This window comes from Euprymna scolopes, chromosome 3, assembly GCF_053919585.1.
Source record: "Euprymna scolopes isolate OS-2025 chromosome 3, ASM5391958v1, whole genome shotgun sequence".
Classification (NCBI taxonomy): Eukaryota; Metazoa; Mollusca; class Cephalopoda; order Sepiida; family Sepiolidae; genus Euprymna; species Euprymna scolopes.
The window spans coordinates 123,303,575-123,325,508 of record NC_136484.1 but is presented as its reverse complement, the minus strand read 5'-3'; the positions used below and the strand labels follow the sequence as shown (position 1 = coordinate 123,325,508).

Sequence of the window (21,934 nt, the reverse complement as noted above, 5' to 3'; positions counted from 1 at the left end):
AAGGGTTTCTGCTTTTGTCTTTCATTTGCTTTTATAATCAGCTTTCATTTTGCATTGTGGGCTGTAATTGTTTATCATGGGTACAGATATCAACAAGTAACCTACATCATTGATGCTGATTTTTAAATTGTATTTAATAGCAAAGTTTCAGCTGATTTTGAATTTAAAATTTTGTATTTAAATTTAGTACTTTCGCTTTTTTTTTAATTATTGTATTTTACAAATAATTAAAATAACAGGAAATAACAATTTTCTGTTTAAAATCAACAGTGAAAAAAGAATTTGGGTTTGCTACTATCTGATGCTCTCACATCATATAGTAGGATAGACTAAATTCTCAAGCTTTGGTAGAGTGACTAGCCGCAGAAATAGAAAATTCTGACATAACACCATCTACCTCAGCTATGGGTTAAATAGAAGGTAATTGTAAACCTCAGAGTAATTTCCAGAAGAAGATCAGGAAAAAAAGAAAGCTTTGCTGATAAATGAGGGATTTGAAAAACTATGAATGCTTATGTCTGGCACTCAACCAACCAACCATTGTAAGCAATCTTTTTCTTAGATTAATTGCCATTGTAGCAAAAGTACAATTTTTTTTTTAATGCCAGCAGCTGTCGGTATTATCTAAAACTGGCTAATTTTACAATTATCAGGCGGCTGTAGTGGACAAAAAGGTGTCTGCTTTCTTTCTTGTGTCATCTGACTCTTGATTTATATTGCCAAATTAATACCTCATTTGTCAGAACAGTACATAAGAAAGTAGAACACAAAAGTAAATTTTCCTGAGCTACAAATTTTTGAACATCTTTGTACTGTGATTATAGCAGTCAACATTGATTTTGTTGGCAGAGGGACACTTATGCACTATCTGTACATCTAAAAGAATTTCTGCTTGTTGTGCATATAGTAACTCCTACCAAAATCAATTTATGAAAAAAGACTCAAGTGAGATTTGAAATATTTGTGGGGTTATCTAAAATTACCTTAGATTTATTTTATGTAATGCACATTTTGTTGCAATTTAAAAACATTATCTTTCATCTAGCAATTAATGATATAGATATAAAATTTTCAATGATTTTTTTTTTTAAAAGTGCAACAGAATATACATTGCATAAAATAAATCCAAGGTAATTTTTTGATTCAATTTAAATTACATTTTTATACCTTACTTTGTAAAATTTATAAAAGTGCACTTTGAAGATAAATAAATTTCAAACTGAATCGTGTACCTTTATTTTTAAAGCCTATAGTAAAAACATTTTGTTTAACAATTTTCATGCCTTGGATGAAATGCTTTTCTAACTTTTAGAGGGTTGTCTGAGAATCTGCAACACATTTTTGTAAAATATCACTTAGTGCCACAGAAGTGGACTTCACTTTAACGTGTGACAGTGTTAATGAAAGTAAATAAACTGAATTCATTACATGTTCTTTTTGATTACCGTTTACTCCTTCTATTGGCATTATTTTGTTTTATTGTTCTTTAAATGAATAAACTGAAAACAGAGCATGTTTTGTATTGTTGTATTACTTGTTAATTTTTGGTATATATGTCAACAGCATTCACCATAGAATTGAATCATCTTTCTCTGGAGGAAGAAGTGTTAGGTTAAATTCACAACTGGTCCCCAGTTGCATGTATATCCCGGTATGGGAGATGATGATGATGATAGCTTTTTGCAGTTCTTGCAGGAAAGTATTGACATCCTCCTACATATGTCTGGTATTTCCAAATGGTCACCTGTCTGGTACTGACCAGGCTCAAAATTGGTTTACCTTAGTGATCTAATGAAAACATGTCATATATGAAAAACACTCGTCTAGCCAAAACCACTATCAATAATTTCCCACACTCTTTATCTGTGCCGAAACCTAAATCTAGATTCCATGAACGAAGCTTCTTTCTTAGAACTACATGCATGTAGAACTCTCTTGTTTGTCTGCTTTCCAGCTGACTACAATCTGATTGTCTTCAAGTCCAACACAAGTTATTGATAAACCGTCCCCCTAAGTAAGCCAATTTACAAAATTCCTACTACTTATGTTTACTACACTAATCACATTGACTAATGTATACCCATTAGCCCTTATCCTCGAGTGGCCTCCGGGCCTTGATAAGTGGTGATCCCTGTGTAAAAAAAAAATATATATATATATAGTTTGAAGTTGCTATTTTTCAAAAGTAGGGTAACCAATGAAATATAACGAGGCTAATACAAGAGTGCTCAATACAGGAGTAGAAGCTAGTTACATTTCTAATTTGTCTATATATATATTTCCACAGTCAGACATAGACTCAGCAATAGAATCTTCAGAATGTGAGAGAATATATAACAAACCGGAAATCTAAGACTTGCAAAACTCGAGTCTTAAACTTTCAGTTTGTTAGCTGTCATGGCTCTTGTGAGCTGTGACATTGTCTGGCTGTGGAAATAATTATATATTCTTTCACATTCTGAAGATTCTATTACTGATTGTTCACTAGGTTAGCGTATCATGATGGCATCGTCCTTACGAGTATAAAATTCCTACTTGCGAAACATTGGCTTGGGTTATAGCTGGTTGCGATGACCATGTCCCTTATTCGGTACGAGGTAGGTTTAATCCACTGTCTGATTTCGCCGTGCTTTACTTCATCGGTGTCAGTTAATAGGCTTTCTTGTGTATGTGGCGTGTTTGATTAGCTGGTAGAGTGCTTGCCTCACAGGCAAGAGGCTCGGGTTTCAAATCTTGAGTTCAGATGTGTCTAACTAATGAGCTCAAAATGAGGACAAAACTCTAGTCTTAGACTTCTGGTTTGTTGGCTGTCATGGCTCTTGTGAGCTGTGATGTTGTCTAACTGTGGAAATATATATTCTCACATTCTGAATAAATATATATATATTACTATTACTCAAAGATATTTTTACATCTCCAAGGAGATAAAAAAATCATTAATAAAAAAAAAAAAAAAAAAGAAAAATTGCTTGATAAAGCCTGGTTCAGAGCAAAAGCTTGCTTCATATCTTTAAAGGTAAATAAACATCTCTTTTAAAGAAAAAAAAAAATTTGATCGTTTGACTTTCTTTAAAAAATTTTGATATTCATCATGATGTTTAAAAAAAAAGAAAAGAAAAAAGTGCCACCTTATTTTTATAATATATATTCGTTGCTGGGTTTGAATCTCTCGATCCACGTTAATCGTGACACCTTGCATTGATGATTCCTGAAAGGATGAAACACTAGTGTCTAGCTATTTAATAATTATTATAGTAAATAATTTATATATATATATATATATATATATATATATATATATATATATATATATATATATCTCAGTATCTTGTTTTTTTATTTGCATTATATATATATATATATATATATATATATATAATGCAAATAAAAAACAAGATACTGAGCAATAGGTGTTACTGTAATTGAAATAGTTTTAACCTATAATAAATATTTTTTAATTGCTTCGGATATGAGGATAAAAATAATATTGAATGAATTAAATACATAGATCTGTTTACGTCAAATTAAAACAAATCCTCTTAACTAAAAATAAAGTAGAGATCTGGTAAAAGTAAGAAACAAAAAAGCAAAAATTCAGGACTTATTGTAAGTATAGATATGTAAGTCTTTTATGTGGGGGTAATCTAAAGATAAGGGTAATGAAAATAAGTAACAATAACAATTGGGATTATTCTACTGTTCTCGTCTCGGATGTTATGTTTTGCCTGATGTAACTTCTGACCTTTCTCAGATATGTCAAACTGTGGAGTCTATATAGAATTTTAAACAGAACCCTTTATTTAATCTATGGGGATAGCTGAAAAAGGTTGGAAGTTACATCATCCGAAATGTTGTTGAAATAACAATAAAAAATTTAAACCATATTTCAAATAATATAAATTATAAATTCTCATCTCAAAAATAAGGAAAAAAAAGTACAAAAGAAAGAAGAATAAAGAAAATAAATAACTAAGAATGTTTTTATATTGTATGTTTTGTAGCTACCATGATAAGGTTGAAACCTTTTAGATGATCATAAGATAAATTTCATAATCTAAAGTTGATTGAACTTAATCTAGTTTCAATGAAAAGAATTTCACTAAGTGTGATGTATCTGTTTGCATAAAAATTACTTTTAAATAATGTTTTGTTTTTAATTAATATTTTTTTTTACTCCTTCAGGAACTTCTTTCCGAAAAAGTTCAGCAGATGATGGAATGGAACACAAAGAAAGTGGTATTGCGTCTAAATGGTGATAAGTTTAGGCAATACGTGAAGACATCTCCTCGAAACTACTCGGTGATCCTTATGTTGACTGCATTACAGGCTCAAAGGCAGTGTACGGTTTGTAGGTAAGTAAAATGATGAGTTAAGAAGTATTTTTGGTACTTTAACTTTCTTGACTTGAGCTGTCTTGTATCGGTTAATTTGAGTTTTTGCAATGGAAAGATGTTTTTATTAAAAAAATTTTTTTATACATTTGTATATTAACACCTGTTGATCCTCCACTCATTCCCATATGAGATTCTACATTTTAAGCGATAATGTTTGAACACTTAAAAAAAATTGTCAGAAAAAAGACAAAAAATAAAATATTTTAGAATTTAAAGTGGTGTATCAGTTTCATATATAAATTTGGTACTTGTACAGTTTAATCAAGATATTAAAAAATGAAAAGATCGAAAAAAGTTTAAATTGTATGTATCCGTTATGAAATGAAGTTCTCTGAAAAAAAAATTTCACTTAATTTTATCAAGTAGTTTTTTTTTTTTTTTTTTTTTTTCAGCAAAAAAACAATTTATGATACTGAGCAAAAGGTTCGATTTTTAGGATAGTATTAAAGATGGGAAGGAAGTGTCTGCGCTTTAACTGGAGTTATATCCCCCTGGCGTATTCTACAATTCAAACAAAAATTAAAAACAAATCCAAAATGTCTGCCTTCAACTCGCTCTCATAAAAGCGTGTTTTTCTGCTGTAAAAAAAAAAACTACTTGATCAAATTAAGTGAAATTTTTTTTCGGAGATCTTCAGTTCAAAACGGATACGTACAATATAACCTTTTTTTTCAATATTTTTTTTTTTTTTAATGTTTTGATTAAACTGTGCAAGTGCTATAATTTAATATAAAATGATCCTCATTTCCAAGCCATTCTAGCATTTTAAGGCAGTTAAATTTTTTTTATCTCTAACCCTGAATGGCTGCCAGTAAGGTTTAGGACATGGCTAAAAGACTAATGAATGCTGGGAGGGTGAAATGTAGCTATATCACTGCAAATTTGATCAAAACTGTGGTTTTTATGAATGTGTCATCACAAAAAATGTTAATATTGATTTAACATCAATAAGAGAAAAAAGTTCAAAACTGAATAATCAAAATGAAATTGCATTAGTCATGCATTAGTTCAATAACATCAAACTTTCTATACAAAATCCCACTAATTTTTACATCCTGTTGAAAATTTTTTAAGTCCATAAACTCAGTCTTGTAAAGAATTACAAACAAAATAAAAATGAATAAAAAACACTGAGTATTCTCATTTAAATATTTGTAATAACTTTAGTTTTGGACAGCTTGTTCTGAAACTTTGCATTATTATTGGAAGGATTTTGTTGTTGATGCCATTAGCACAAAAAATAATGTAATCAAATTATTTTAGTTATCAAAAGCAGACATTTTGAAAGCAACTTTTAAAACAAGTTATGAAAATGGCTGTTTTATGGCATTTCAGTTTGCTAACAATTCTTCAATTATATCATATAGATTATTTATTAATGTATATGAACAAAATGATGGTATTTGGAGGATTTAAAGTGCTACAATTCTTAGGTTTACCTTGAAATTTATGCTTATCCAAAGCGTTTTATTGTTGGTGGGTATTGCTATTAAGAATGGAAGCAACACAAAAAATTGAAAATAGTTTTCATTTTGGGTTCTACCACAGAATTGGATTTCTCTTTAAAAAAAAAAAAAAAATGTCTCTTTAAACAGAAGTTCATACTGAGAAATTAATATTTTGAAAAAAAAAAAAATGTTTATAATTTTTTTTTTTTTTTTTTTTTTTACATGGGGGTCACCACTTATCAAGGCCCGAAGGCCACTCAGGGATAAGGGTTATTGCGTGTACAGTAATCAATGAGATAGTATTGTAGTAATCATTAGTATTGGGGGTTTTGATAGTGTCTTACTTAAGGGGGCGGTTTGTCAGGAGTTTGTTTATATTGGACTTGAAGACGTCCAAGTTGTAGTCAGGTGGGAAACAGGCAAGCGGCAGAGAGTTCCACTGGCGTGCAGTTCTAAGAAAGAAGCTTTGCTCATGGAATCTACGTTTGGATTTAGGCACAGATAAAGAGTGGGGAAAATTATTGACAGTAGTTTCAGCCAGACGGGTGTTTCTCATGAAAGATTGGCGAGGGGGGACCAGAGATTGGAGCTCAGACGAGCACCTGCCACGGAAATAGCGATAAAACAAAGACAGGCTTGCAACGTCTCTTCTGTGGAAGAGAAGTTGCAGGGAAAAGAAAAGGGCATCCCCAACTAAACCACGAAGTCTATTTTGTACTCTGTCAAGGCAGGATAGGCTGTTTTTAGCAGCTCCTGCCCAGATGTGGCAGCAGTACTCCATCCTTGGATGTACTTGGCTTTTATAGAGATAGAGAATTGCATCAGTAGCGAGATATCTTCTGGAGCGGTAGAAGGATCCCACCATTTTCCCGGCGTCCCTGGCAACAGATTTGATGTACGTGTTCCATTTCAGATCAGGAGTAAAGGTCAATCCCAGAAGCTTGTCAAAACATGGAGCCTCTCCAAGATGAGAGCCATCCATTTCAATTGATGCCAGATGGGGATCAGAGCGTTGATGATAGAAAGATAGAAGCTTGGTTTTGGATGCATTAAAAGTGACCAGCCACCTCTTCCCCCATTGTACCACATGTTCAAGATCAGAGGAGAGAGAATTAGAGAGAACTTTGTCATTTACAGCCTTTGATGTGTTGCCATAGATGGTCGTGTCATCAGCATAGATGTCAACGAATGATTTAAGTATGTGTTTTGGGAGATCATTGATGTAGATCAGGAAGAGAGTTGGGCCCAGGATAGAACCCTGGGGTACTCCAACATTAATACTGTGGGCCTCTGATTTCTGCCTATCAACCACTACTCTTATGAACCTATCGGAGAGAAATGATTTAATGATTGAGAAAACATTTCCAGTAATACCGTAGCTGGAAATCTTGTGAAGTAGGCCCTTATGCCATACCTTATCGAAGGCCTTCGATATGTCAAGAGCAATTGCCCTTGAAAGGAAACTTTTGTCAAGAGATTCACTAATCCTGTGTGATATAACTGTTAACACATCTGCTGTAGATCTTGCAGAGCGGAAACCATATTGCATGTCACTAAGAAGGTTATTTCTGTTGAGGTGGTTGACTACTTCTTTATTTAATATGTAATTTTGTCAACAAATTGATGAGCAGTGTACGGTTGGGTATGTGCATATATTTATATATTTGTATGCATAGAATTCACTCTTGAAGTAATAAATAATGATAGAGTTTGGAACAAAATTGCATAAGAGTGGCTAATATGGGCTACATTTAATTTAGTTTTATGCCAAGGGGGTAAAAAATTCAGATACTTCCAATTTGTGAAATTTTCAACAAATTATCAAGAAATTGACCTTTGGTTATTTTGAGTGGTCGAATGAGGGAGACAACAAAGAAAAATTCTAAGATTTCTAATTGAAAAGCAAAGAGGCAGTTAAACTTGGCCCTCTATGCATCGCATAATAAATTTGATTCTTTTAGGTTTATCTCCCCATGGCGTGTTGGATCTGTGTGCCTCTCAGAAAGAGATAAGCTCTAAACTGTGGGACGAGTGTTTTGCTTTCTCATTTAGCAGATCAGTTATTCAAAAAAAAGAAACTTGATTATAGTCAGCTAACCTACTTCCTAACTTCCAGTGTAGCACTACCGGAAGTGATGACAAGGTAAATCAGTTCTTTTGCTTTTTTCTCTTACACTTATATTCCTGCTGTGCATGTATTCTTTTATAATTGCGTTTTTCCAATCTTTCTTTTTTTTATTCAACAATCATTGAAAAGATTTTTTCGGTCTTATTTTAATTAAGAATTATTGAAATTAGTTTTAATTTTTTAAAGACTTATTGAAAACACTTTTTAAAATCTTTTTAAGTAATGGACTATTTAATAAAGACTAATTATTTTATTTTTATCTGTATAATTTTAATTTTTATTGCATACGTTTTAATAATGTCCTCTTATTTTATTTCAATAAATCGCTTCACAATAGAAATACTGATTCAGCATACCTCATCTTGATAGTTTAAAACTAGCTTCGAAACCTAGTAGGTGATTCCCTTTTCTCTTCCTTGCAACATCTTTCCCACTGAAGAGATGTTGCAAGCCTGTCTCTGCTCTATCATTATTTTCATGGCAAGTGCTCATTTGAGCTCGAATCTATGGCTCCCTCCTTGCCAAACTTTCACAATAAACACTCGTCTAGTTATGACTATCAACCATCTTCCCCACTCTCTACCTAAATCTAAATGCAAATTCTTTGAATAAAGCTTTGTTTCTAGAACTGCCCGCATGTGGAACGCTGTTCCAATAGCCATTTTGCTTCCTGGATGATAACAATATGGTAGCCTTCAAGTCCGATGTAAACAAGTTCTTGAGCTGTCCCCTTAAATAATCCAAATTCTACCCTATCTACACCATTAGCAATTAGAAAACTACCACCTTACATTTATTATTTCTTATCCCTGAGTGGCCTCTGGGCCTTGATAAATGGCGACTCCATTATAAAAAAAAGACAAAATAAATAAATAAAAGTGAAGGAACTGATTTGCCTTCTCACTGCTTCCAGTAGTGCTACACCAGAAGTTAGGAAATATGTTAACTAACTATAACCAGATACGCGATAAGCAATTAATATAAAATTCCTTTAAAATTTTTATATTAAAATCAATTTTATTACAGTAGAAGCATCAGTACAATGCAAAATTTGCAAACCTGTTAAAAAAAAAAAAATAGATAACAGAATGCAGTATATTTTTTTTTTTTCAAATAAATTATTTATGTTTTTAATCTAAATTTCGGCTCCATGAGCTTTTCTCAGAGTAACACAGACCATTTATTTATTTTTTTCATTATTAAGATCTTACAGCATAGTAAAAGATTGTCGATTTCTTCTGATCTTGTTGAAGACACTGTTTATTTAATGTCTGATAGTCATAGTAAGATGTGCTGGTATGTGTGTACAAATATTGAGATAAAAAATTAATTTATTTGAAAAAAATCATGCATAGTGTTATCTGGTTTCTTAATAGGTTTTCAAATTTAAATTTTTTTTATTTATTTTTGTTAAGGGAAGGATACAGCTTTTGTAGCACACTCTTGAATGATAAAGTTCACCAAAAACATGTGCTCATGTTACTCACCCTGTTGCATAGAATACATAATCCATGATTCATAACTTCAATAGTTTAGGATTTTATCAAACACAACCATACTATTAATATTCATATGTGTACATCAAACCTTTTAAAAATGTACTATTTAATATTACTGAGAATTTGATGTAGAACAATTCTTTTCTCTAAATTCTTTTGTATGTAATTTTAAGTTTTTTTAATTGTGAGTTCGGGTCTGCACACGTAAGTGGTAAAATTTACAAAAATAATTGTCCCATGTTACTCCTTGGATTACCAAGAGTATATGCTTCAAAATTCATGATAGGCTTATATAAAATAATAAATTAAAAAAAAACAAAAAAACTTTATATGCACATCCACTAAATGTAAACATGAAAAAAAGAAGATGCACTTATGTTACTCACCATATTTTTGAGAATATATATTTCAAAAATTTATAATGATCTGTTTTGGAGATTACCCTGTATGTAGATAATATAAATACGCATATCTAAGTTTATAAATAAAGAGATAGATATACACACGCACTAAAAAAAAATACCTGTCCTAGAATGAGTAAAATTAATTCTGTGAATTAACACCATTTTATGAAAAGTAAAATCAAAATATAATGCAACTAAACTTTATGTCTAGAATCCTGATTCCAAATTTTGATTAAATCTATTACAAGATTTTGATTCTAGAAACTGTCTCCAAAGAAACTGAAATTTAATGAATATTTATTGTGTTAACATTTCACAAGTTGGAGGTATCTGAATTTTTTACCCCCTCTACCCCTTTGGCATAAAACTAAATTAAATGTAGCCCATATTAGCCACTCTTATGCAATTGTGTTCCAAACTCCATCATTATTGATTGCTTCAGGAGTGAATTCTATGCATACAAATATATAAATATATGCACATACCCAACTGTACACTGCGTGTCAAATTATTAACGAGATAACATTTTTTATCAGTTTCAGAAACTTACCGGTAGTTTTGTATCAAAAGTTTCGGAAACGTTGGCAATGCTGGGCTGCGCGTACTGTGAAATTTTTGTACTGTTCTGCGCAATGTAAACAACTTGCCATCGTAATTGCTGAATCCATGGTATTTGAGATGTGTCAAATTATTAACAAGGCAATTTGTTACGTCAATAAAATGGGTCGTAAAGGTGGTTTGAGTAGTTCTGAAAAGAGTACTATTACAGAACAGCTAGCAAAAGGTAAAACTACCTTCGAAATATCGAAAATGATAGAAAGGTATCATTAAACTGTGAAGAAGTTTGTCAAGGACCCTACAAAGGTATGTAAGAGAGCTGATAAAGGTAAATCTAGAGTTGTTTCATGCCGTTCTCTACTCCAAATTAAACGTTAAGTTGTTAAGAACCCTGGCAGACAAGTCGAAGTCTTTGACCAAGCTGGATTGAAGAATGTCTCAAAAAGTACTTGATGTCGCCTTCTGAAAGAAATGGTAGTCTGTTAATACTGTGACAAAGCCTCCATTAAAGCAACATCACATACAAAACTGATTGAAATGGGCAGAGGACAACATGAAAACGGATTTTTCTATTGTTCATGGATGAAGTGCGTATCACTCTTGATGGTCCAGATGGCTGGAGCAAGGGATGGGTCCTAGATGGACGACATCGTCATCAGCATTTGAGGCGCCAACAAGGTGGTGGTGAGGGGATAATGATTTGGGCTGGGATTATCGGAGATACTTTAGTTAGCCTTTGGAGAGTCCCAGAAGGCGTAAAAATGTCAAATGCTTACATAGCTTTTCTGAAGGAGCACTTTGAACTTTGAAGGTTGACTTTCAGAAGAACCATTATTTTTATGTAGGATAATGCTCCGTCGCATGCAGCAAGCAAAAACAAAGAGTATTTGCGACAAATGGGGTTCTCTGGGCTACAGAAGATGGAGTGGCCTGCAAATTCACCAGATTTGAACCCAATTGAGAACCTTTGGAGCATCATAAAGAGATGCCTCTATGCAAGTGGACGCCAATTTAAGAGCAATGATGAGTTGTGGGATGCTCTCCAAGAAATAATTTGACGAAATCACAAATTTGACTAATTCTGTGGACCAACATCTTTTACAAGTCATTTAAAAAAGGATTGCATATCCCCTACTAATTATGTCAATGTAGAAATTGCTATGTAGTTATTGTGTTCTAAGCATTTTTTCTAGTTCATTTAATGTTTAAAAATTATTTCAATAAACAAGTTATGGGTATATTGTGTTTTTTTTTTTAACTTCGTTAATAACTTGATACACTGAAATCAACAGATATTCCTATCTTTTGCCACAGTTTTGCTAATACTACTTTAAATACTTTTATTTTCTGACTGGAGTAGCTGAATGGTATTGTAAGCACTTTCTCAAAGTTTCATGGATTTTTATTCACTCGTTCCTTAAATATTTAAAAAAATGTAAACTCGTTAATAATTTAATACGTGATATTCATCTACGGGCAATCTGTTTTACTGTATCATTGCTCTTCAGTGTGGCTAGACATAGGCAAGTCAAACTAACATTCAGGACTGTACGAAACTTGACTGACTTGCTAATGTGCACTTTCATTTTATTTTGAATTCATACAAATCATGTATATCTTGTTTTCTTGAGTAATGCTCAAATATGTAATGCATAAATATAACTATCAAGGTTTTGGTAAGATAAAATTCTGGAATATTTTTGATTTATGATTGTGCTATGCGCCATCATATTTAGAGGTGCAATGATTCACTGATGCAACAACAATTTATCACAATATTTTTCAGCTTTACAATGCATATTTTCCTTTTAACTATAACAATTAACTAAAAGTTTTTTAAGGCCATTTTCATAATTAAAATGTTTTGTTTACTATTGTCACTGCATTTTAAGAAAAGAAAAGTTGACCTTGGATTTATTTTCTGACAACATTATAGCACTAACTTTCCTTATTTTGGCCTCTAGTTCTCACATTCCACAAGCTTATGTTTCTAAAGTGAAGTATTGCTGCTTTCTGGGCTGGAATCTAACTGTATAACACTTATTGTTGGCTAGTTTTTGATCTTGAAGTAGCATATTTTTCATCAAGTAGCTTCATGTCTTGTCTGGAGCGATTCCCATAGAAAAAAAATATAAGCAACTAAATATAACATGCCAAGGAATAAAAGTTATTTTAACTTTTGCAAAACATATTTTGCTCTGACTTCTTTAAAGTTTCTATTGTGAGGAATGGAGAGGAAATATTATTGCAACCCTAATTAAATCTATTTATATTTTGTGAGACATCGACTTATCAGGTTGGCAAGAAAGTTCTTGCGGTTTTTAACTTGAACATATCTTGGCTCAAACAAAAATTTATTGATCGAAATAAGCACCAGAATGAACACACTTTTGCCAACGCAAAACAAGTGTATTTTTGCCAGTAACATAAAAATGTTGCGTTCTGATGGCAATGAAGTCGCTGAAGGTGATTTTGATATTGCTTAGGTTTTTGAAGCATTTCTCATGCAGAAAATTGTTGAGATGCTTGAAAAAGTGGTAGTCGATAGGTGAGAGGGCTGGAGAATATGACAGATGAGGCAGAATTTTGTAGCCCAATTCGTTCAACTTCTGCAGGGTCAGTTTAGCAGCGTGTAGTCGGACATTGTCGTGTAAGAGAATTTGGCCTTTTCTGTTGACTAATACTGGGTGTTATTGTCAAAGTTTCTGATGCATTTCATTGATTTACTGAGAGTACTCCTTCGCCGTAATGGTTTCACCTGCATTCAAAAAAATGTAATGGATGAGATCAGTCAGCATGACCTATTTTTGGTGCAACTCTGGCTTTGAGAAGTGTCGTGGAGCTTCGTCGGTGTCTAACTACTGAACTGAGCGTCGCCGGTTATCATAAAGAACCCACTTTTCATCGCAAGTCACTATCCAATTGAGAAACGAGTTGTTCTTGTTGCGTAAAAGAAGAGATGACACTTTATAATGGCGTTTCTTTTGGTTGTTGTTCAGTTTGTGAGGCATCCATTTATCAAGTGCTTTTGTTGGAAATTGTTGTATACATTATGTCTAATTCAGAAGCAAGTTGTGTGTGGATTGGCTTCAATTAAGACTCTTGATTGTTGTAAACATCCGATGGCCAACCACTACATTCATTATTTTCGACACTCTCGTCATTGCCACAAAATTTCTTAAACCACCATTGTGCTGTGTGTTCAGTAGTGGTTCCTTGGCCAAACTTGTTGATACCGTGAGTTGTTTCAGCACTTTTTTGGCCTAGCTTAAATTAAAATAAGAAAATTGTGCCAATTTGCTTTTTTTTTTCATTTTGTATTCAACGTTCTGAAAAGAAGACATAATTGTTTTACAGCGATTGTAAATTGAATGATTAAAAAGAGCGAAAAACAATCTTTAAAATGATATATAAAGTAAAGGTATTATAACAAAAACTTATTTGAAAATACATCATTTAAAATCAAAATGAAAAATTCCACAAAACTTTCTTGTCAACCTAAAAATAAGACTTTCTTGAACGATTATAAATCTTTTTTCTTTCTACAGGCATGCAAATGAGGAATTCACTATTCTCGCCAATTCTTGGAGATTTTCACAACAATACTGCAATAAGCTTTTTTTTGCAATGGTTGATTATGATGAAGGATCGGATGTATTTGCAAACGTAAGTTAAAATTCTAGGCTGCTGTTTATAATATTCTGGTTGAATAGATGTAAATAACACTATTTTTATTTCATCTGTGTATTTTTTATTTTTGCCAACTTAATATATTTTGCATGCCATCTACATAACTGTTTTTACAGAGGAGGCAGTTTTTTGTAGCATACTTAACATATTTTATGTAATGTAATGAAAAAAAATCATGTTTTCCTCATCATCATCATTGTTGATTTTGTATAAATGAATATAACAATCTATTTCTGATGTAAATTTTAGGAAATTTTCTTTTTATTTGGTAAATTCTCTCACCAGTCAACTTGCGTTTCAAGTTTTTTCATTTGTGATTGACACTTCTAATTTGGTTAAGGAAGATGTAACCATCATACAATGACAACAATGATGATGATCATCAATATAATACTAATAATTGTAAGAGCACTAGGAACAATCCTAAAGAACATGGATAAAAGACTAGAAATCAGAATCAAGGGGAGGACTGAAACTATACAACAGATGATAATGCTGAAAACAGTTAAAATTTTGTGGAAACTAATCACATGAGCCACAAACACTAATGGCCATATGGAAACTGCAGTAGAAGTAAAATAAAAAGGTAGAACCCCACATGGAACAAGAAAACTGAAACCGCAAAATTGTAAGTTCATTATTCCCCACTCAAAAAAAATAATTGTAATGTCGGCACAGATTGGCATTATACCAAATAGTTGTAAAGAGTCAAGGAGGATAGAAAGACCAAGGAGAGAAAGCACTAATCAGACTGGATGAGTGTGAAGAAGACTGGAACCTTGAGGTTTGGTGCCACCCAAATTCCAGTGAAAGCCAATGTTCATTGCCAGCGAAAAATCAATGGTAAACAGCTGCTGCGATAACATAAATTCATTTACAAAGATTATTGAAAGAGGTGAAGATTACTGTAAATTTGAGGAGACTTGTCACCCAGACTCCAGGGAACTCCGCTGGTTGTTGTCAGTGAGTAATTTTGGATGATGACCTGTGTGAGAACTCCTACTGAAGGCCAAATAATAATAATCGATTTATACATCCAACTATCCTAAAATCAAAATGTCATCTACAAATATGAAAACTAATTAACCAAACATTTTTTTATCATTAATTGTTCTGTGTTTGCAGGTGTTTGAAGCTTCTTCATCTATTTTTTATTCTGTGATATCGTCAGAGTTTAACTCCATGTATCTGTGATCAATAATACATTGCTCTCAAGTTTTATCAGGTGTGCCTGGTGCTATTCTGACAGTTACATCGGATTCAAATGCTGATTTCAGTAGGAAATTCTCTTGACATGGCCATACCAGTCAAAAGTGACAGAAAGAATGCTAGATCTTAGCAGAATTCAACAAGAACTTCTTTGTAGCTTTTAGCAATCACATTATGAAGCATTTGCTTGTCTTGTTGAATGAGTCGCTCATTTGTATCTTTTCATTTCTCAAGTGTTAACTGTGTACAACAAGTGAACATATTCAATGAATATTATTCTACACATATTAGTTGGCAAGTCACAATAATGTAGAACTTGTTTATCAGTATGTGTGATTGTGAAGCCGATGGACACCCAAACTGTTAAACATAGTTGCAATTTGGTAAAAATTCTTTTCTTTTCTTTCTGTATTTGCAATTGCAATTAAAAAATATTACAAAACAATTGGTGAGATACCTTGACTAGATTTTTTTGTTTTAATCCGTATTTATTGAAGTTTTTATTAATAAGATTTTGTTTTCCAGATATTTTGTTAATGGAAGGACAACTATTAGCATCTAAAATATGGCAGTGCTTGTTAAGATTTTAACCTAATTAATTAAAAAAAAATACAGAAAAATCTTTGATGTATGCATCCGTCTCGGAATAAAAATATCATATTTAAAAAATCATGTAAATTGATCTTATAGTTTTATTTTTAACTCAGAAAATCAAATTTTATGAGTATCTGAGAAGTAACCATCTTGCTTGCCATTATAAAATCGAACTTCTTTTCACTAATTTCATAATTTGTACCAACTGTATAATCCCGAAAGGAAAACTTACAGAAAATTAAAAACAGCAACTCTCAATTTTGATGTTTTCTCTCATATATCAAACACTTTACTCTCTGTCCTCCTAATTCATCCTTTAAAAGCAACTATTCTCCTCATAAGAAAATTTAATACTATATATGAAATGAATTTATCTACAAACCCAAAATTTTTACTGTTTCCTTTCCCCCAATTCTGTCACCTGACAGATGTGCTGCAGCTTGTCTGAGTAGTTTCTTCTACTGCAACATTTACTTTGCCTTTATATTTTCTACCACATTTTCAATCGTATTCCTCAACAGATACCAGGTTTCATACAGACTTGAAAAGTCCTTGAATTTTGGCTTTTGCCTTGAAAAGGCCTTATTTGTATTATTACCTTGAAAAATCCTTGAAAATATGAAAAATTTCTTGAAAAGGCTTTGAAAATTGTATTCTTTATGTCCAGTAAAAGTTTGTGTCGAAATAGTAAAAATAAAATTGAAATAAATACTGTTAAATTATTTTTTAAATATTAATAAAAATACCGTTAAAATATTTTTTAAATATTGCAAATAAAATCTAAATACATTGTTCTTAAATTCCATAGTATTGTGGATACAAGAATTATGTCCATTTATCACAAAACTACCTCGAGCAGTTTTGTGATAAAAATTCAAATTGCTGTTTATTTTTGTTCTCATTTATAAATTAATTTTTTTTTTTTTTGATTGGGGCACAAGGGGGGAGGAGTAGTGGTGGCTGCCATAACTAAAACCCCGGCCCCCTCTAAAAAATGCTTTCCTTGCACAGATGAAACTCCACCCACCAAAAATAAAATTGTGATAATTTAAAATTAGGTTGGTGGGGCCCTCCAAAAAAATAGACAAGACGGCAGCCATCTTAGTTGGAAATTAAAAGCCGTAAAGAGAATTAAGATTTAAGATGAAATAAAAAACATTTAAAACTACTTAAATACACTAAAAAATGATGCAGGTATGTTGCAAAGTAACTTTTATTGGCTATGGTAATATTTATTTGTTGTATGTTTGACTTTTTACCACTTTTTCGAATCACTGTGGATGGTAAAAGAAACCTCAGATTTTATTGTGAAAACTTGAATTTTGTCTGGAGAAGACCTTGAAAAACTTTAAAAAGTCCTTGAAAATGGACATTGAAAATCTGTATGAAGAAATGCCTATAGATTTTAAAAAAAATGTTTTGCTTTATTTTCGTTATTTTACAGTTAAAGATCAACACGGCCCCCGTCTTCATGCATTTTCCTGCCAAAGGTAAACCAAAGAAAGGGGATACAATGGACATTCATCGGTAAGTTTTTGATGATTAAAACAAAAAAAATCTCATCAACAACATATTTACATTTAATGTTAACAATACAAAAATATTTTATCTACTAAGGAGAAATTTTAATCTTTTGGAAAATATTTTCTTTAAATTTTTGATGTAAAAATTTGATGACCACCATTTTGTTCATGCGTGAATTCAGAGACATATAATTTTATTTGATAATAATTAAATTATGTTCACTAAAATTAATTGTAAAATATATCTATCCTTTATTTCTGTTTGACTTTATCATAGAAGTGAGATTCTATTTTTTAAAAAACTGAACCACTTCCTTATTTTTTTATTTAAAGAAGTCTGATTTGTGCTTTAGTTCCTTTTTTTCCCCTCTTGCTCACCTTCTATTTCTGTTTTTCTCTCTTCCTCTCTTGTTTTACTTTTCTTCCCCACTCTATGGAAATGTTAATTTTGCTTATTCAAACCATTCATGATAGAGAATGGGGAGTGGGAAGAGTAGAAGACTTGTTTGGTGTCATCAAAGAATATTTTCTGTTATCCACCTTCTCCCACACATATACAAAATCTTTCTCTTAATGGTTTTTATTTTTTTAAAAATTTATTTCTTAAACCAGGCATATGCAAATAATTTGTAAAATTTCAGTCTGAAAGATATTTTGCTAAATTTGTATCGCAACACATGCCATATAAGATCTCAATCAAAAGCTAGATACTCGTATATTGGCTATTGATTTATTTGTGCTCATTTTGAACTATGAGCTTTAGAATAGGAAATGTATATATGATCACAATTAAGTGACACACATGCCCAAAGGGTTTAACCATTAGGTCCTATTGACCTATAAATAGGACCAAATAATCTCTTTTGAAAATCTTTAATATATAATGCTACTGCTTACTGCATGATTACTCTGAAGAAAGATTAAAATTCATCTATATTCATTAACTTCTTTCTGAAAGTTGTTGAGAACCTTTTAAAAATTCTTTTGAAATTTGCTAAAATTCTATTTAATAAAGACTAGATGTCTAGTAAAGTATAGTCAACAAAGTTCACTAATAGTCAGGGATTGGTCTTCTGGCTTATACAGCAAGCTGCCGAATCTCACTGCTACACATATGACCTACATGTAACTACCTGGTTGTTTCATTACTTCGCTCAGAATGTGAATGCACTTATCTGGGTTCAGCCTGAAGTCTTCAGAGCAGAAGTGGAAGTGGAATGATGTCGCCTAAATTTCTGAGAACATTTAAGTTCACGGTTGCCACTGGAAATTTTACATAACTCTAGCCATGTCTTTGGATGAAGCAGTGAGTCACCTGTTCAAAATGTTGATCTCGTCCTGGCAGAAATTTTTCTCATAGGAGAACTACAACATGTCTGGCTTCAGTAGATATTTTAACTTGTTGACCAGCTTCTTTCGCATGCTTCAGTAGCTCTTTTTTATAGTCAAATCTTGATTCTTTCACTTTTTATCTTTCTCTACCACCTACCTGCTAAAGAAAGTCTGAAATCTTACTATTCTTTTGGTGGTGATTTCAAAGAGAATTGTGTCTCTTCCACAAATATAGAAGTTCAAAATAATCTATAATCAATTCTGCACAAAAAAAAAAAATGGAAATATAATCGCCGTTTTCATAAAGACAAAACTGACAATAAAATTAACAAAGAAAAGAAACAAAACTATGTATAAAAATAAGCAGTTAAAAAATTGCAAACAAATATTATTTGCAATTTCTTTCAAAGTAACTCTAAGGGAGGTAATTCAGTATATATTCAAGTGAGCTAAGCCTTTGCTGTCTTAGTTACTGATGGAGTTATGATGTTGAAAAACTCTAAACAAGCGATGAAACAATATATTATCACTAATGATTCACTCTAAGACAACTTCAAAATATATTTTTTCAATCATTCACTTAATTTCTGACTAAAAACACAAGCTTTATTGTTGAAATCAGTGAATGCTTTTTTTTTGAAAATGTGTTGATATATTTTTTTATTGACTGCTTCTTTATTTGATATAGGGTTGGATTTGCTGCTGAACAAATAGCCAGATGGGTTGGAGAAAGGACAGATATTCAAGTAAGAAATTTATTTTGATTTTTTTTTTTTTTTTTTTTTTAGTGTTATCAAAGAGCATCAGGTGTACACATCAAATTTGGAAATTTCAGAAGTTAAAGTTCTGTCAAAATGTCAACCATAACTGAATTTTTCAAATCATAAGATGCAAGAATCATTGACTAGAGTATTCGTCAAGAAACGAGTTTACGAAGAACAGAACTAAAGTTATCTTTCACTTTTTCTGTGAACTTGAGCTTTGACTTAGATATCCCACAGTTAAATCAGTTCTAAGATAGATTATAACTGATGTTTAGTCAAGTGATGTGGATGCCAGGCTTTATAGAAACAAGCACAGTGACAAACAAACAAACTCTACCAAAAAGATAATGTATGGTGAGGTAAAAATAGTTCTGATTTAAAAAAAAAAAAAAAAAAAAAAAAAAAAAAATTGCACTTCACATTTTGAATTGCTCTTTCATGAAAATTACACTGATGTTAGTATCATGCATTTTAATCAGTCATTTATTGACTTAAAGTACCTGCCTGAATATAAATAATGAAAATATCAATTCTTTATATGTGTGAGAAGAAACTTTGTCACCACCTTCCATCACTAAAACAAGTAACAGGTAGTTATTTTAAGTTGCATTGAATCTTTGTTCAATGCTATCATACTTATTTACAATGCCTTAAATATACACACTGACATATGCATTTATAACTGAGGTGATATTTAAATTGCATAAAGATTTTTAATAAGTTTAATACATTTTTCCACTGTCTTAAATTATTTAAAAATTTATTGATATCTTAAGTGTTTTTATTGAAAAAATTATTTTAAAAAGTTGTTTAAACGAAAACATTTAATCCTATATTCTAAATTGAGCCATATTTGTAACTTTAGGAAACAGAAAAAGTAATGCATTTAAATAAAAAAAAAATTAAGCTTAATTTTCTCAAGTGTGCATTAAGTAAATTTTAATTGATTTTCATAAGCGACATTTTAGTCTTGATATTATTAGCAACCATTTGTTTATATTTAGATAATAGCCTTATTTTTTTCTTACTAAGAATTATTAGCCAAATTTAATGATAATAATAATTCTATCGCATTCAAGTAAACATTAAATTTTGTTAAATCAATTTAGTATGGATGTGGATTCCATATTGACTTGTGATGGCATTCTTTTTGTGTGCCAATCCCTTCCAATAAATTAAGAGTTCTGCAGCAGTTCAAAGTTAATCAGGGAACACTGTAAATATGTTGACCAATAATGAGTTCTGCATCCTGCTTCACTGTTTTGAGCCATGTTTGATTTGGCCACTGTTTTTTTTTTTTCTCAGACCTGATGGCTTCTCAATGAATTTTCCTCGTTAATACTGAAGAGTGTAACTAAATCAGAAGAGCTTGCTGAAAGGAGGATATTCAACACTGTGCACTGAGACAATTTGATAGAGGAAGTAGAAAGACAATTTTAATTTCTCCTCTACTACCTCTTCCTCACAGAAAAGTCATTGCGAGCCTATCTCTTGCTCTATCATTATTTTCATCGCAGGTGCTCTACCAAACTTCAATCTATGGTCTCACTTCTGTAAACATTCTCAACAAACACTCATCTGGCTTACAACCACAATCAACAATTTCCTTTACTCTCTATTTATGCCTATCCATGAACAAAGTTTCTTTCTTAGAAATACTCATCTGTGGAACACAATACTGCGGGGTTGCTTCCCAGCAAAACTGTCCTCTCATGACGAGATCAGTTCTACGCATGCGTCAGACGACGTCATAACCTGATTTAGTTTAAATATTTGAAAAACTGACACAATTTCATGTACGTTGTGTTAGCTCAGTTGGTTAGAGCGTTGGGTCATTATCTAAACGTTTTGGGTTCGAATCATGGTGTGAGATGTTCTTTTTTTTTTTTTTTTGATTTTAAAAATTTTAATATTGAAGCAGGGTTATTTAAGCCATTTTTCACGTAACGTTCGTTTTTCTGTTTTTTTTTTTTTTACTTCGCTTATTCTTAGGTTTTCATTAACACCCCCCGACCACACACACCTCCAAACACTCGGGCAACACCGGGTACCCCCTGCTAGTTCTAAATAAAGGACAACCAAGCACAGTGGTCTGTTGCCAACATTGAAATGAATGATGGCCAATCTTTATTCTTTTAGTGAGCACTGTAAAAAATTCTGCATCCTGCTTCACCATTCTGAGCCACGGTTTCAGTTGGCTATAACTTCACTTCTTCCAGCCATGAAGTGTAACTGGATTGATGACTTTTCTGAACAATTAACCTTATTTATTTAATATAAGAATCTGATGGATTAAATTTCCAAACTTATTTCGGCATAATTAGTTATTTCTCTCAAACTCTACTTATTTCCAACATTTGTCACAATGAGTTATTGCCCTTAGATCTTAAT

The 21,934-nt window shown here is 31.8% G+C and overlaps 1 protein-coding gene across 2 annotated transcripts in view; it reads left to right on the top strand.

Annotated features, from left to right (window-relative positions):
* LOC145258248 (dolichyl-diphosphooligosaccharide--protein glycosyltransferase subunit TUSC3-like) overlaps positions 1–21,934 on the top strand; it is a 128,160-nt gene that overhangs the window by 36,263 nt on the left and 69,963 nt on the right. For both annotated transcript variants that reach the window (XM_080116236.1, XM_080116227.1), the window contains exons 2-5: positions 4,183–4,352; positions 13,980–14,097; positions 17,369–17,451; positions 19,468–19,525. In XM_080116236.1, coding sequence (XP_079972362.1) covers positions 4,183–4,352; positions 13,980–14,097; positions 17,369–17,451; positions 19,468–19,525 — 429 coding nt within the window. The remainder of the gene's footprint in view (positions 1–4,182; positions 4,353–13,979; positions 14,098–17,368; positions 17,452–19,467; positions 19,526–21,934) is intronic.